This window comes from Talpa occidentalis, unplaced genomic scaffold, assembly GCF_014898055.3.
Source record: "Talpa occidentalis isolate TD23 unplaced genomic scaffold, MPIMG_talOcc4v2.1 talOcc4.2, whole genome shotgun sequence".
Lineage (NCBI taxonomy): Eukaryota > Metazoa > Chordata > Mammalia > Eulipotyphla > Talpidae > Talpa > Talpa occidentalis.
The window spans coordinates 55215801-55233456 of NW_023602073.1; the positions used below are offsets into that span (position 1 = coordinate 55215801).

Genomic DNA, 17656 nt, shown 5'->3' on the forward strand with positions numbered 1-17656 from the left:
ATTGTCAAAGGAGGTAACAGCTCACAGAGACAATGTGAGGAATAGTTCAGAGTAATCATCCCCTTAGTGAGCACCAAAAGCCCTTTTCCCTGTACTTCAGGGAAAGGACGCCAGGCAGAGTGGACAATCTCTAGACCTGCCTCCTGGAAGGATCAGAAGCTGCAGTATTGCCTCATGTTACAGCCCAGGATATGTACTTCAAGGAGATGAAGATACAAAGAGACCAGGGAAGACCCTGGAGTGTCAAAGAAGCATGAGACAGATCTAGCTCTGACCCACAGCAGCACTTATTGATGTCTGGGATTGCTCAGAAAGGATGTAGCATAGGGAAAGTCACAGAGGAGACAGGGTGATATGGCCCACCATATCACCATACTTCAAATTTCAACATGTATTGAGTTCTTCCTATGTGCCAGGCCCTTTCCAGGGTGCTAAGTATGAGGACAGCAAACAGACTGCAATCAGGGGTCTTTGAGGACATCAATCAGTGGTGTTGAGCACAGAGATCAAAGGAACTGAAGCTTTAAAGAAGAGCTGATGCTGGGGACTCCCCTCCATGCTCTTCCATCACAGAAAGGTCATCACCTGCAGCAGGACAAACAGTGGGGTTTGAGCTCCCAGCTTAGCATTGCATCCTCCAGCCCTGTGCACCTGCTCCCCTCATTTCCTTCCCTCAGAGGACCTGAGGTGGTCTCTCCAGCAAATGTCACTGCCCCCGATGAGGATTTGCGAGAAAGTGGGCACTCAAATGAGATGTCATTTCCCTCCCTCCAGCTCTGCACAGCCCACGCTGAAACTCTGAAACTCTGAAACTCCAGAGAAAGTGAGGCCCAGCAAACAGATGCTGAAAGTTGAAGGAAGGAAACTAATAGTTTATGCTTGTTACATGAACAATGTGAAACTGGGCACAGTGTAAGAAATTGCTCTTTAATAGGGCTACAAAATCACTTAATTCAGGCCTCCCTGGTGGCACAGGTGGTTGAGTGCTGCACTGTGAAGCTGTCTGCAGCCTCTGCAGCGTGACTTCGATCCAGGTCAGCTGGCGAGAATCCCACATGGAGAGGCAGACCTCTCCTATCTCACCTGCTGCTCCCCTCAGCAGTGTATTTCGTCAGTCTGCCTGTTCTCTTCCCTACTCTGTCTCCGGTGAATCTTTTCACCCTCCTGTGCATCTGGCCTCTACCCTGGTTCTTGTACAAAAATAAATAAATCTTTAAAAAAAAATCACTTAATTCCATGCCCAGTGGACACTTATTGTAGTTGACAGCTTAGGAACCTCTAATACTGTTAACTATTTTCTCCTTCCTGAGACTTCTACTCTCTTCATTTATGCGATACAACTTTTCTAATTCTCCTGCCTCTCTGCTTTGTTGAAGTCTTTGAGCACTACCTTTCTATCCCTTTAGTATATAGTAAGAAAAAGACAGGTAGCATTGCTGTAACAAATGCTCTGATAGTTTTTGCTCAGGCTACTTGTATAACATGAGTCAGCAGGTAGCTCTGCTGACCACAGGTACTCAGGAGCCAGGCTGACACACCTCCATCTTCACAAGGGCTCCCGTCATCACCCCAGCTGAGTGAAGAGAACCTGGTTCTTCACTGGCCCTCAGTGACCCTTCTAGAAGTAGTCAAGTAGCTGCTTGACTGCATCTAACTTGAAGTGGGTTGGACTCTTTAGAGATGGAAAATATTCTATAAATATTAAATAATGAATAAATTTACTCACTTACACCAGATACATGTATTTATAGAACCTACTATGAACCAGGAACTATGCTGGGTAAAACTAGGTAAAAAGGAGCTTCTGATCCCTGAACGGTTTACACCCCAGTCTAAGTGCTAACCAGACCCAAAGCTATTTATTTTCCAATATCAGATAGACACAATGAAGTTGGTATGGCCATAGATGTGTGTACAATCTTCTCCTGGCCTAAGGAAGGCCTCGGGATGCTGGCACAGTTCTATATCTTGACTGAAGCACTAGTTACATGGGTATTTGCCTGGTAGTCATTGCTTGTACATGTTGTTTTGTGTATTACGTATGTTTTCTGGTTTACAATAAAAAGATATAAAAAGTGAAGTAAAGAAGGATGTTGGCAATTTGAAGCTAAAACAAGAAAACAACAAATCGGGACTCCCCGGTGGCGCAGCGGTTGAGCGCTGGGTTGCAAGCTACCCGCAGCCTCTGCAGCGCCGGTTCGATCCCCAGCTCCCGGCCACCGGAGGAGGGTCCCACATGGCGCGCAGACCTCTCCTGCCGCCCGCTGCTCCCCTCAGCAGTGTACTTCGGTCCTTCTGCCTGCTCTGCTCCCCGCTCTGGCTCTGGTGAATTCTCTCACCCTCCCATTCTTCTGAGTGTACCCAGTGCTTGTATAAATAAATAAATAAAAATAAATCTTGAAAAAAAAAAAGAAACCAACGAATCAAGCATAAATAGTGAGTTTTAATAATGGTTGTAATAAAGAACATTTAAGTAAGATAATTAGTGAGGCTTTTAGAAGTGAAAATAATGAGATAAGACTAAGAACCTCTCTTAAGGGCAGTATGAAAGATTAAACAATAGGATGTATAAAAGAAAAAACAAAGAGACATAGAGGATAGAAACAGGTGTTCTGACATCTTGATAAAAAGACATGTAGAAAGTGGGGGAAATATCAAAGGGAGACAAAATATCTGCAAAAAGAATAGATTTCTAGACTTTGAAGAAACATGAAATAGTTTGAAATGGTACAGAGTGACAAATAGATTTTTAAACCATTATATTAAAAAACGTACATATCTTGATGTATTGTAAGAACTGTAATTCTAAATACTTGAGGAGAGAGCAGTGCACCTATAAGAAAATAAGAGCAGACCCATCCGTGAAAGAACAAGAATCAGAGAGACAGACAGTAATCACCAGTAACACTTAATGCCAGAAAACAATTGGATGTTACTTTCATGGACTTGAAGAAAAAAAATCTTTCAATCCTGAAATTATATCCCAACTAATGTTCACCCCCAACTAATGTTCAAACATTTCAACATTAGATGTTTTGCTTTTTCTAAAGCACCCAAATAAGAAGAACACATCCAAGAGAATGCTACAGAAGTGGAAAGTAAGAAAGATCAAATAATTTAACAAAGTTTATTATTATCTTTATTTTAAAATTATTTTTAAAATATTTTATTTATTTATTTTTGCATAGAAGAATTAAGGTGTAGGCCAGAGATCCCCAGGGTGGTGAGAGGACTCATCAGAGACAGAGTGGGGAACAAAACAGGCAGATTTACTGAAATACACTGCTAAGGGGAGCAGCAGGTGAGACAGGAAAGATCTGCTGCACTATGTGGGTTAGCTCCCTGGTTAGGGATTGAACTCAGGCAGTGAAGGTTACAGCATAGAGACTCAACCCCAAGGTCACCAGGGAGACCCTATTGTTATCTTAACAGTAGCACTAAATTTTTTAAAAGGTAAGAAAAAAGTGTATTTAAAGCAAACTAAAACTAAAAATGTAGTTAATATCACCATAGAGGAGATATCAGTGTTGATAACAGAGAAACAAAAATACTTCTTTTGTGGGGCAAGGAGAATGTAGGAATTCATCAGGTTTTTTTAATCAGTAGAGTAAATAAATGTAATTAAGTGTATTATGTTAAACCATCTTGTGAGTATAATTAGAATACATAACTTTTATAACAGCAAAATTTGGCCTAGCTTTTATGAAATAAGAAATGAGAAAAATGAATACAAATAAAGGATATTAAATAAACCATTTTAATAATGTGATAGTGAAGTTTTAATATAATACTAATTGTAATAAATTGAATGGGTTAAACAATTAATTAAAAAGAAGAGACTCTCAGATTGTATTTTCAACAAAATCTAACAAAGTCAAACAGAATAAAAGAATATAGAAAGGTTGAAAATTTAATAATGGAAAAGGGCACTTCAGGCAGATATGAAACAAAGATAGTTGACATAAATTTAATATCTGCCAAAAGAGAATTAAAATTATAAAAAAAACTAGATGAGGGAACAATAATAATCATGAACACATATGTCCCTGAAAATAAAGCCACAAAATATAAGAGCAACAAATAACAGAAACACATGGAGAAAGACACTAAAAATTAAAAATTAAGCCATAGGTTTTAACATATGCTCAAAAACTAAGAGCTGAAACCAAGAGAAAACAGAGATATAGACCGAAGTAAAATGATTAAATATTAGGATCAAAGAATTGGTTATATAGAGATTTCTGGAACCAACAAAAAGAATATACACATGAATTCCAAAAACACATGTAATATTTCTGAAAACTTAACACTTATTAAGCCACAAAGGAAGCATCAATATATTCAAATTAATCAGTATCATATAAGCTTTATTCTTTGGCCATAATGTAATTGAATTCTAAATCAATTAAAAAGGACAAATCAATTAATTCCATATACCTAAAACATGCAATTAAAATAACCATGGAAATTAAAATATAAGTGATGGAAAACTTCATATTCAAAGAGAACCTGCCTACCAAAAATGAGCTAATCATTTCCATAAAGAGAATGGAAAAATAAGAATACAGCAAAAGTTTAAAAAAATATGTAAATAATAAAGACAAGGGCAGAATTCAGTGAAATAGAAAACAAAACACAGGGAAGATAAGCAAAATCAAATTCTGATTCAATAGAAAGTTTAAAGAGGTCAATAGACCTCTGGCAAGACTGTCCAAGGAGATAAATGTGATTCAGAATGAAAAAGGACTGATCGCTGTACACACCAAGACTTCTACATGAAAATAACTTGTTATGATCAACTCTTGTCAATAAATCTGAAATTTTAATAAGATGGATACATTTCTGGAAAGATATAAAGGTCAAACTACAGGAAAAAATAGAATGCTAAAATAGAGGATAAATACTGGATGTTGAGTTGGGAGCAAAGAATACCTTCCCAAGGCCTCTGTCCTGAGAACTTTACAGTTGGCGAGTCCACAATCACATCTCAAGGAACAAGCCCTTCGTCTCTTACACGTGTTGTTCTAGAACATCAAAAGGAACATAAGCTTTCCAAATCATTTCATGAAGTTGTTACACCTTTACTTCCAGATAGCACAGGTAAGGATAGCACAAATGAAGAAAATTATGGAATAATTTCACCAATGCCATTGAATTCAATAGTTTATTATAGAAATAATTCATTTGCTCAAATAAGACTTATCCTAAGAATTCAATGTTGGCTTAGTGTCTAACAAGCTATAATATGGCCAACATATCAGATAAAAAAAGAAAATTCAGTTAACATGAGCTGAATTCAATAAATACATGAACAGAATTCAATAAATCTCACCACATTGTAAAGATTATAAACAAAAAATCTGTAGGCAATGTATTTATGGAAAAACCAGATGCATTCCCTTTGAGATGATATAAATAGTAGGATGTCTTTTATTATCATAAATGTCTAACAGTATGAGAAGTTCAAGACACTGATTTGAGGACAGAGGAAATCATGGCTATGAAGATTGTAAGGAAAGAGATAATTGTGGCTGCCAGTGATGTGATCTACACATTGGACAAGACTGCAGCCTCTGGGGTGCAATGCCTGGGTTCCTTCCCACACAAATTCTGCACCACCCAAGCTGTGTGACCTCAAACAGATTCCTTCACCTCCCTTTTGTAACCCCCTCTCTAACATAGGGAAAGTAACAGTACCAAACTCCAAGTTTAAATAATTGAATACAAAAGAAGCATGGAGAACAGTGTTGGGTGCACAGTAAGCAGCTCATCTGATGTTATCAGATGTTATCATTTTGTTGTTGGCATCTAGTTTAATGACTCCAAAACATGAGGTGCTCCAAGCACCCCGCTGAGGTGTTTCTCCTTCCCATCCACCACCTGGAACATCTACTTGCCCTTAGCACTGTGTCCCCAGCACCCCCAAACCAGGATGACTCACAGTGGCTCCTGCCCCAGCATGTAGAAAGGCCCGCTGGTTCTTTCCACAGGACAATGGTGGCAGTAATGATGCCCGCCAGGTCCACCAGCAGGCCCAGGGCACAGACCACAGTCTCTATTGTCTCAGGCACCTGGATGGGCTCCCAGGCCTCTGGGGCACAGAGGAAAGACAGTCAGAAGAACAGGAGCTTAGCGTAGGTGCCAGGGGTATTACCAAAAGAGAACCATAAGATGTCAAAGTCTGGATAAAATGACCATAAAACATGAGATTAAGGAAAGCAGGTGCTGAGGGATGGACCATAGAAATACAGCTGGTGTTGGGATGGTGACTGTAGAGGGGGTCCATACCCCAGTGCTTCAGGAGCAGCTCGTCCAGACCTCAGTGCTCCACCCTGCAGTCGTAGACATTCTCAGTTGTGGGGAGGAAGGTCAGGTAGTGGAAGCTGTGGAATGTGAATTCTGTGTTGGGCAGAAAGATGCCCTCAGCCACACGCATGGCGACACTCTGGTGCAGCCACGTTACATTGAGCACTGGCGGGAAGAACTTGTCTGCATGGCAGATGAGGGCTGGCCCAGCTCCATGGGTTCCTTGGGAAACACGGTCACCTCAGGGGGCTCTGAGGAGAAACAGGACCTGCTGAGTCTACTGCCTTTGGCTGAGTCTCAAAGTTTCTACCAGCCCAGCCCTTATATTCTCTAAATTCTGGGCCACCACTCTCAGGCCCACCCTTCTCTCCCCCCACTCCCACCCCTGGGACTCCCAAGTCAGAGCCATATTGCCTCACATTCCTGGCCTAGGGCCCTCAGCCCCATCTTTTTCTGAAATAGTAAAATGTCTCCTCTGATGACCAAGTGCCTGACTTTGGGGACCAAATACGGCACACTCCATGGTGGGGCGTCATTCACGAAGGGGCATCTGGGTCTCCCATTGTGTGTGGCAGGGGACTCCACCACCCTGAAGCTGGACTGCAGAGAAACAAGCAAGGGCAGGTACCATTAGTGGCTCTGGTGTGGTTGGAGTGTTCAATCATTTTCTTCAAGTTCTTCCTTGCCATGATGATGGCAGCAATTCCCCTCCAAGGATCATAGTCAAAGGCATGAATAAACTCCGGCAGGTGCCAGATGGTCTCCATCTTATCCAGGTCCACATAGAACTCCTCATCCTCATCAAATTCAAACATGTGCTCCCCAAAAGTTCTGTGTGTCTGGACAAACTCGGCATACGCTGAGGTATGGTCCATTGCATTGGGAGAAGGGGGGGCTAGAGGATGGGTAGGAAAATAAAGCAAGTTAATAAAGAGAAGTTTATTAGAGATACGGAGGACTAACACAAATCAAGAAGTGTAAAACAGGGCCTCCCCGGTGGCGCAGCGGTTGAGCGCTGGGTTGCGAAGCTGCCCGCAGCCTCTGCGGTGCCGGTTCGATCCCCGGCTGCTCCCAGGCCACCGGGGGAGGGTCCTGCATGGCGTGCAGACCTCTCCTGCTGCCTGCTCTGCTCCCCGCTCTGGCTCTGGTGAGTTCTCTCACCCTCCCGCTCTTCTGACTGTACCCAGTGCTTGTAAAAATAAATAAATAAATAAATAAATCTTTAAAAAAAAAAAAAAGTAAAAATCAAAATCAACAAAGAACTATGAACCAGAGACACTCTATGGGGGGTGGGGGCGGGGAGGGGAGGGATTGGGGTCAAAACAAGGGGGTCGCAATTGTATGGGGAATATAAAAATAAAATTTATAATAAATAAATAAATAAATAATAAATAAATAAAACAAAAAAAAAAAAAAGAAGTGTAAAACAAAGGGGATAGAAGAAACAGAAATGACTTTCTGAAAATTCAAGCTGCTGGGGCCTCCCTGGTGGCACAAGGGGTTAAGCACTGCACTATGAAGCAATCTGAAGCCTCGGCAGCACGAGTTTGATCCCCGGCTGGCCAGGTAGCTACCCACACTGTGCAGCAGACCTCTCCTGTCTTGCCCGCTGCTCCCCTCAGCAGTGTATTTCAGTCAGTCTGCCTGTTCTGCTCCCCACTCTGTCTCTGGTGAATCCTCTCATCCTCCCGCATCTCTGGCCTGTACCCCAGCTCTTGTATGCATAAATAAATAAATCTTTAAAAAAGAAAAGAAAAGAAAAGAAAATTCAAGCTGCTTCCCTTGTTCCTGAAGTCTTCAGCATCTCTCTCTCCAGTACAATAATAATAGCACTGAGTACAGTAATAAGATACTATTCATTGAGGACTTACTATGTGCTCAATTTGTTCACCACTCTTCATGCCCCCAAGTAGAGCATTATTTTGTGCTTTAGGGAACTGACCACAGGCGTTAAGGCTCCTCTCCAAGGCCACACAGCTCCTGGTAGAAGCAGTATTGAGCCATCACCTGCCCGCCCCCACCCCTCAAGATCTTGGCATCCTTTTGGTCCAGACACATAAAATCAGTGATACAAACACAGAGCTGGTGAGGGGAGAGTAAAATTCAAATCTTTCTGAGTGGAAAATATTTTAAATAGTGAGGGAAATGAAAAGACCTCCAGAGTCAAGGTGCTATTTATAGACTTCAAGTTACTTTCTTAGTTTTAGAATAAAATCAGCAGGTTATATAATTCTATTCATAAAGTTATCGTTTTAGGCACATTAAATCTAAAAGTATTATCGTCTACACAACATTTCCAAATTTTCTTGCTGAATATATGCTGGCAAGTGGAGTTTTCATTAGAAATAAAGTTGCTGCATTTAACTGCAACCTGAGATGTTACTGGGATTAGTTCTTCGTTTTAACTGATGTGTAAGAAGCAGCAAGAGGTTGACACCAATAAAAACTATTATTATTACAGTGAAATAACAGAAATGAGAGAGTTTGATGTTGACCGAGACAGAGGATCTAAGGAAAAATCACACTAGGGGGTTCTCTGTCTCCCTAAGTAGTGATTCACCCTTGCAGCCCCAACACACAGAGACTAATCCTCGCCTGAGACTTTTAATGACAGGATTCATAGTCACTCACAAGTGCTTGGGATCCCTGACTGGATTTTGTGGCTAGAGAATCACAGGAAAAAAGTTGAAAGGGAAAAATTGGCTCTGTGGGTATAGTTTATTCACTTCCAATATTTCATTTTTATCATTTTCATAAGCTCTTAAAACTAAATATCTGTGCATCCTGAAGCAAACTATACTACAAATACTAATTTTTATTCAGTAAAAAATCTTATTGTGTAGCAACTGTAGACCAGAGGCACACTACTGAGGGGGAGGGGTGGAGGAGAGGAGGGATTAGGGTCAAAATAAGGGGGGGTGGGAATTGTATGGGGAATATAACCAAAGTGAAAATGCACACATTGTGCAAAAATGAAAAATGATGTAAGAACTACATAAAATAAAATAAATTAAAATGAAAAAATTAAACAATGATGTAAAACATATCTAAATAAAAATTTAAAAATAAAGATGACATAAAAAAATAAAAAAATCGTGTTGTGAATGTTCACTCTCTAGCACTAAAGATTTAACTCAGAAGATCTCCTCCCGATTCTCAAGTTGCTAGAAAATCCAAAGAATGAGACAAAGAAAAGACAATGCTACATATGTGGTTTATTGTTGCTAAATTATCCCAAGGTATACACAAGGTGCTACTTAGGAGCAAAAACAGAGAGTTAAAATCCAAGTGAGCTTGGAGCGAGGCTTCCCAGGAAGCGCAGAGCCAAGAAAGGGGAAAATGGCATTTCCAGCAGGAGCAGCAGGCTCGAAAGCAGCCAGACATGAAACCCGCATGAAGAAGCGTCTGTTCTTCACTATGACTGGAGCTGAGGGGCGATGTTGCAAGGGGCTAATCGTGACCCACCAGTCCCTAACAATGGGGTTTGCATTTTATCCCAGCGCCCACAGGAAAATCGTCACAGGACCTTAATAAAGCGAGTAGCAGGACCAGACTGCGCTTGGCAGTGGCACAGGGGGATACTGGATTGGAGGAAGCTAGTTTGGAAAGAAGAACAATAGGACCCCACAGCAGTGAAGGTGGAGATGGGGCGGTACCACAGGGCTGGAGAAGAGCTGAGGGCTTTGAATGGCATTAAGAGATGAGAAGCCACAGAATCTGTAGATGGTGTGGTGGAGTCAGGACACTGGAGTTCACAATGACCACTCCAGATGTGAGGAACTGGGGCGTCAGTGACTAAAAAGACAACGGAGGAAAAGGGTGAGAGGAGACAGAGTGTTCTGTTTGGGACATGCTCAGATACCTTCCTGGGGAACAACATGGAGTTGGTTTGAGGGCAGCTGAACTAAATGGGTGGGCTGCAGGCTGGTGCCAAGGCTGAGGGTCATGACGGCAAGTTCGGATGAGCTCACCGGAGAGGGTCGGGAGTGCGTGGTCTTGCGTCCTGGCAAACACAGACAATTTTCAAAAGACTGAAAGACAAAAGGCTAAAGAATCGGAAAAAGCAAGGAGGAAGCATACTCATAAAAACTAGGAACAGGGCCTCCCTGGTGGCGCAGCGGTTGAGCGCTGGGCTGCGAAGCTGCCCGCAGCCTCTGCAGCGCAGGCTCGATCCCCGGCTGCTCCCCGGCTGCTCCCCGGCCACCGGAGGAGGGTCCCACATGGCGCGCAGACCTCTCCTGCCGCCCGCTGCTCCCCTCAGCAGTGTCCTTCGGTCCTTCTGCCTGCTCTGCTCCCCGCTCTGGCTCTGGTGAATTCTCTCACCCTCCCGTGCTTCTGACTGTACCCAGTGCTTGTGTAAATAAATAAATAAATCTTTTTTAAAAAGTAGGAACAGAAAAATTCCAGAAAGGAGGAAGTGGTCACGTCACGGTATCAGTAATGACGCTGTCATCCGCACAGAAGGGATGTGGGTTCTGCTGGTGTGGAGACAGGTAACAGCCTCCCTAGAGAGCACCAAGACGGAGAGGCAAAGGGAGGATGCGGTGGGTTGAGGACTGAATGAAACAAGAGAGGCCAAAGCCACACACTGCAGACGCCTGTGTCAGGGACTCTGCGCTGAAATTTAGGAGACCCACAGAACACATCCAGAGGAGCCGGGCTCTCCCTCATCAGCACTGTGCACGGGGCTGGTGAGACATGGGCCAATATCCTTAAGTCTCAGTCTTTTCATTTCTAAACTTAGAATAATAAATGCCTTCCTGAAAGGCTGTTGTGAAATTTAAATGAGGTTTGGCACCATCTAGGGTGGCTGTTACTGTTAGAATGACAGCGAGCAAAAGATGACCTCACACGAGAGGAAACGGGGGAGAGAAACAGGACAGAAAGCAGCACCTGAGGGCCCCCAAATCTCTGCTAGCTCCCCTCCCCCTCCCCCAGCACTCACCCCTGATGGCCCAGGTCCCGGGGGACTCAGGGGGCGGCCAGGGTGATGGCCTGCAGGATCATGGGACTGGCCTGGCTCCTGTGTCTTCCAAGTGGCCACTGCGAGGCAGACAGAGGGGAGATGAGGCAGGGCAGGGGGCGCTGGGTCCAGGCTTTATTTCCCTAGAAGGCTTGGAGGTCAAACTAGTTGATGAGACTTAGCCAACGAGAAATGTCAGAAGGAGCATCTCTGTGGCTGAAAAAGAAGATGCTAAAAGAAGATGCCAGGAGAGGAAATGAGAAAACTGTCAGAACCAACGTGGCCCAGAGAATCCCAGGCTATGTGGGATTGGAGATAAGATGAGGAAAAGTAAAATGAGAAGGGTAATCACCTGCCTCTTACTTGGGTTGTTTGGAAAAAGTCATTTAAGTTGATCCTTTTTACTTGTATTGACATTAGAACTGGACAATTGTTCTTCAAAATTTCATATTGGTTCTTAGTTCCATTTATGAATTCATTGGATTATTATCAAATGACATTTACCATTTTATACCTTTACAATTTTATTTTTTTAAATAATAAAGTTTATTTTTATATTCCCCATACAATTGCAACCCCCCCATTCTGATCCCAATCCCTCCCCTCCCGCCCCCACCCCCAAAAAGTGTCTCTGGTTCATAGTTTTTTGTTGATTTTGATTTTCACTTTCTTATAGTTATTCATTTTCCTGGTCCCTTATTTAAGTTTTCTAGATTCCTGCTATGAGTGAGACCATCGGTATTTTTCTTTTTCTTTCTGGCTTATTTCGCTGAGCATGATCCCTTCCAGCGCCATCCATGCTGCTGCAAATTGCATGTGTTTATCTTTTTTGAATGCTGAGTAATATTCCATGAATACCTTTACAATTTTAGGGAAATCCTTTGATCTTTCTAGACAAATAAGCAGAAGACAAATATGTTTAATTGTTTCATTGCTAATTATCACTCCCTTTATTTCTTCTTCATATGGTGATATGACACTTATTTAAATCTTATTTTTAAAATCAATTTTTCTAATCATTTTGCATTAAGTCTAATGGCAGAACCTTCTTTAAATACTCAGTTTCTTTACAGGGTGGTTTGGAACTGTATTTCTCTGGTAGTTCTTTTAAAATGATAAAACTTCTATTATTGGATTAAATAATATGTTGTATTGCATGAAGAGGTTTTTGGTGTTCTGAGCTAGCCTTGCATTGTAATAATGAACATTTCTTAATTCCTTACTATAAAAGACTCTGTTTTAAGAGATTTACAAATGCTGCATATTATCCCATCCGGATTCCCCAATAAACCAGTGACAGACTCTATGGTAGTCTCCATTCTACATGAGGGAAAACTAAGTCACAACAGGTTAAATAACTTGTCCATGGCCACAAAGTATCAGGAAAGAGAATTTCACTCTAGGAAGTCTGTATCTGACCACTTTACTATAAGCATCCTTTTTCCTAATAGAAAACCTAAGTTAAATAATTTTATATTCTCTTATTCAGTTCATCAACATTTTATTTACATATCTAGGAAATCTGTTGGAATATATTCATTTTGTCATTTTCCCTTTTAGATTTTGTAATCAGAGGGAATATATTTACATCATTTGAAGATTTAGCTGTAAATTTGTTTGTTGGGGATAATTTGATATTTCAAAACTAGAAAGCATGCATATTAAATTGCAGAAAGAAAGGATGGCCTTTGATAATTTCATTGGTCTATTCAAAAACTCCAAAACATGTGTAAGGCATTTATAAGTAAGCTCTCGTTGGACCTTCACAGAGCCACTAAGAAGGCAAATGCCATCCTCCACACTTCAAAAATGAAGAAACTGTGACCCAATAAAAAGAAATGGGCTTGAAGTTGTAAGCATCCATGCCTTACCTGATAGTAAAACCCAGATGCCTCATTCCACATCCTTCATACCTCAAAGGGCTAAGGAAGCCCCGAGAGAGCGATGCTGCCCGGACACTGCGGACACCTGCTAGAGCCCCCAGGACTAACTCAGAACTTGGGCAGGTGGTGTATCCCCCTGATCTTCATTACCATGCTTACGACTCACTCCATCCCAGAAAACATCCACCAGGGGGCAGGCAGCCACCATCGAGGACGAATGCCATGCCTGGGGAGATTTCCTAAGGAAGCAAAACAAAATAATCAAGCCTTATGACTCACCCAGTTGCTCAAAATGAGGATCCTTTTCCTTATTCTGTCTTCAGTGACTCTTACACCTTGAAGAATGACATGATTTGCACCAAATCTCTGCCTGGAGAAGGATGATTCCCACTTATTGGTTCATTTTTGGAATCTGGCCATACCCAAGGGGGTGCAGAAGCCTGGCCTGGCTTATCAGCGTTGACATCTTAGCAGTGGGGCCCACGGTGGTGAGCTGCTCTGACTGCAATTCCTCAGTCCCTGTCCTTGCCCAGCGCCCAGAATGGTGGTCCTGCAGGTCATTGGGCCCCCTGGATGACAGCTCTGACTATGACCCTGGCAATGCTGAGCTCCCGTTTGGCTCAGGGCAGAGACATCCCAGGTTAGTGCAGAGTTGCTGCTCTTGGAGGGCCTGCCTCAGGGGAGTGCCCCGGGGCTTCCTCATGTGGGCCCACTCCCTGAGAAAGGCTTTGGGGCTCCAACATTATCCAGGGGCCTCAACTCCCTCCAGAGAAGAGTTCCAGGTGTGCCTCTGGTCCCAGTGGTTTCTGATGGTCTAGAATGATTTAGGAGGACAACATTCTCACAGAGGGGTCATCAAGATGACATGTTTGGGCCTCCCTGGTGGCACAAGGGATTAAGCACTGCACTATTAAGCAATCCACAGCCTCTGCAGCACAAGTTCGGTCTCCGGCCACCCAGGGAGCAACCCAACATGGTGCAGCAGACCTCTCCTGACTTGCCCACAGCTCCCCTCGGCAGTGTGTTTCGGTCAGTCTGCCTGTTCCGTTCCCCACTCTGTGTCTGGTGATTCCTCTCACCACCCACACCTCTGGTCTGTACCCCAGCTCTTGTGTGCATAAATAAATAAATAATTATTTATTTAAAGTAAAAATATTTACTTTTTTTAATTAAAAAAAAGATGACATGTCAATATTAAAGATCAGAAAGGGGAAATTATGATCAGGACTCCAAGATCATGTTGTAGAATCTGTGCTCCAGGTCAGGTTCTTCCACAGAACCAGGCAGGACCCCTTCCCTGGAATAGTGCTGGTCAATGTGAGGCGCCAAGGTGAGTAGTGAGGACAAGCCATGGCCCACCCATCCTGACATTCATTTTTTCTGACATTCATCATTTAGATGGAGAATTTGACAAGGGCAGCTCAGCTGTGGGAATCATGCCTACAGATGAGAGAAGAAAGTGAGTCTTAGAGAGCAGGTGAGAGTTGTGGTAGCTGAGAAGGAGGTGAAAGGAGAGGTAGCACAGGAAAATGCTCTGGGAACAGGGACACTGCTGTATGCTGATATAAATACATTGGAAATCAGGACTTGGGGCTTCTTTGAGGTGAATAGTGAGCAGAGTGGTGTGCGGTTGTAGAAGTTGTGGGTGAGGTGGAGAAGCCAATGGGTTCAGATCAGTAAGGAATGAGATGGAGTCTAGTCACCATGTGAAAGAAACTGCTGGGGGAATGGAGAGGAATGGTAGGCCCAGAGTCCTCTGCAGTTTTGGTGCTGAGAGAAATGTGGAGTCCAGGGTAAGTCTCCAAGGACTGAGCAGATGCCCCCAGTTCCTTTTTATGCCCTCAACTCATCACAGTTTCCTCAACTTCCAACAGAGCAGAAATGAGAAGGGACAAAAAGAGGGTGTGGTTATGGTGAAATTGTTGAGAAAACACAATGACTACTGGGTCATGAAGAAAATTGTGGAGAAAGAGAATATCCAACTCATGGGTGCAAATATTATTTATTTTTGCATTTTTATTTCACTTGATAATATGCAATTATTATACAAGATGAAATATGCAACACAGGGCCTCCCCAGTGGTTGAGCTCTGGGTTGCGAAGCTGTCCGCGCCTCTGCGGTGCAGGTTCGATCCCCGGCTGCTCCCCAGCCACCAGAGGATGGGTCCCGCATGGTGCGCAGACCTCTCCTGCTGCCCACTGCTCCCCTCAGCAGTGTACTTCGGTCCTTCTGCCTGCTCTGCTCCCTGCTCTGGCTCTGGTGAATTCTCTCACCTTCCCGCACTTCTGACTGTACCCAGTGCTTGTATAAATAAACTAATAAATCTTAAAAAAAAAAAAAAAGAACTATGCAACACAAAAAGGCAATGAAATCACCACGATAAAAGCCATAAGAGTGGCTCAAGAGAACAGCACTATGAAGTAAACCACAGCTTCTGAAGCACGAGTTTGATACCCGGCCGGCCAGGGAGCTACCTACACGGCGCAGCAGACCTCCCCTGACTCTCCTGCTGCTCCCCTCAGCAGTGTATTTCAGTCAGTCTGCCTGTTCTGCTCCCCACTCTGTCTCTGGTGAATCCTCTCACCCCCCGCATCTCTGGCCTGTACCCCAGCTCTTGTATGCATAAATAAATAAATATTTTTAAAAAAGAAATAAGGAAGGAGGAAGGAAGGAAGGGAGGAAGGGAGGAAGGAAGGAAGGAAGGAAGGAAGGAAGGAAAGGAAGGAAGGAAGGAAGGAAGGAGGAAGGGAAGGAAGGAAGGAGGAGGAAGGAGGAAGAGAGAGGAATTAGACCTTCTGGGTTTAAGCTATATTTAAAAAAGAGAGACAGAGAGAGAGAGAGAGAGAAGGGGCCTGAGAGGAAACTGCTTAGGAAAGCAGGGGTCACATCTTAACAAGCCTCACATATCAAGTCAGGAAGACAGGACGTCATCCTGTGACCTTGTAAGTTTCAGGCTTAGGCAAGGGATGAATGAAAGGAGGCAAAACTGAGGCTGGAGAAACGTTAGGGGCCACCGCATTCACCCAGGCTGGGAAAGAGCGACCTGACTTACCTATTATAGTGGACAGGGGGACAAAGTGGGAACAGGGAGAGATTCAAGAGGCAAAGTATCAGGTCCTGCTCACTGATCAGAAATAATAGGAGAGTGAGTTCTGTGACTGAGCTCTCAGCTAGAGGAGGGGGTGAGTAAGATTCCCTTTCACCAAGAACCGGGGCGGAGCGGGTGTGCAGGAGGAAGTCGTGAGTTTTATTTGGACCAGCTGATGATGAGGCTCCTGTGGGATGTGCAACTGGAGGTGTCCGGGGACAGATGTAGAATTTAAAAAAGCGCATAGGGCTGGAGCAACACATTATGGCTGGTATGTGTGGAATAATGTGAGTAAAATAATCCCAGTGGAGAATGGCCAGAGTGTCAGGAACACAGCAGAGGGCACGCAGACACTTGAGGGGTGTGAGCAGGTAATTAGATGCAGCAGACACTGAGGGATGTGAGCAGGTAATTAGATGCAGCAGACACTGGTCTTGTCAGGGCAGCTTGGGGGGGATGGGGGAGGGGTCAGTGTTCACTTTAAAGTGCATGGGTTTGGAGCCAACCTGGTGGCGCAAGGGGTAAAGCACCACACTGTGAAGCAATCTGTAACCTATGCAGCATGAGTTCAATTCCTGGCCAGCCAGGGAGCAACCCACATGGTGCAGCAGATCTCTCCTGCCTTGCCTGCTGCTCCCCTCAGCAGTGTATTTCAGTCAGTCTGCCTGTTCTGCTACCCACTCTGTCTCTGGTGAATGCTCTCACCTCCCGCATCTCTGGCCTGTACCCCAGCTCTTGTATGCAAAAATAAAAAATCTTTTTAAAAAAGGAAAAAGAGAAATACATAAAAAAAAATAAAGTGCATGGGTTTGGGCCTCCCTGGTGGTGCAAGGGGTTAAGATGCAACCTATGAAGCTATCCACAGCCACTGCAACACGAGTTCGATCCCTGGCCAGGGAGCTACCCACATGACACAGTGGACCTCTCCTGACTCTCCGCTGCTCCCCTCAGCAGTGTATTTCAGTCAATCTGCCTGTTCTGTTCCCCTCTCTGTCTCTGGTGAGTCCTCTCACCCCCCACACCTCTAGCCTACATCTCCATTCCTGTATGCAGGGATGGATAGATCTTTGAAAAATAAAAAAATAAGTGCATGGGTTTGAGGAGGAATGGTCAGGAGAGGAGAGAGTGGAACTGGCAAATGTCCAACACTCTTAAGGCACTTGAAACTGAATTCACCTGAGAGATGGGTGCAGCCAGGCAAGAGCAGAGCGCAAAAAAGAACACGCACTGGGTGTTATCACTGCGGCTTTATGAACAAAAATCTGCATGTGATCACAACTGCTGTTAACTGGGCCAGTACTGCATTCCAGAGTTGCATATAACCTTCTTGATCCCAGTTAATCCACACAGCGTTGTCAGGGAAACGGCCTTGTTCCCATTTCACTGCTGAGGGCACTATGCCTCCTTGAAGTTAC

At 43.8% G+C, this 17656-nt stretch overlaps 1 protein-coding gene across 1 annotated transcript; it reads right to left on the reverse strand.

The window, feature by feature from the left end:
* Positions 1-523: 523 nt before the first annotated feature.
* LOC119253072 (RLA class II histocompatibility antigen, DP alpha-1 chain-like) lies at positions 524-13360 on the reverse strand. The gene is given in 7 exon segments (XM_037520737.1): positions 524-585; positions 5942-6091; positions 6289-6504; positions 6507-6557; positions 6935-7201; positions 10169-10309; positions 13303-13360. Coding segments are annotated over 7 exon segments (945 nt in total).
* Between the last annotated feature and the right edge of the window lie 4296 nt (positions 13361-17656).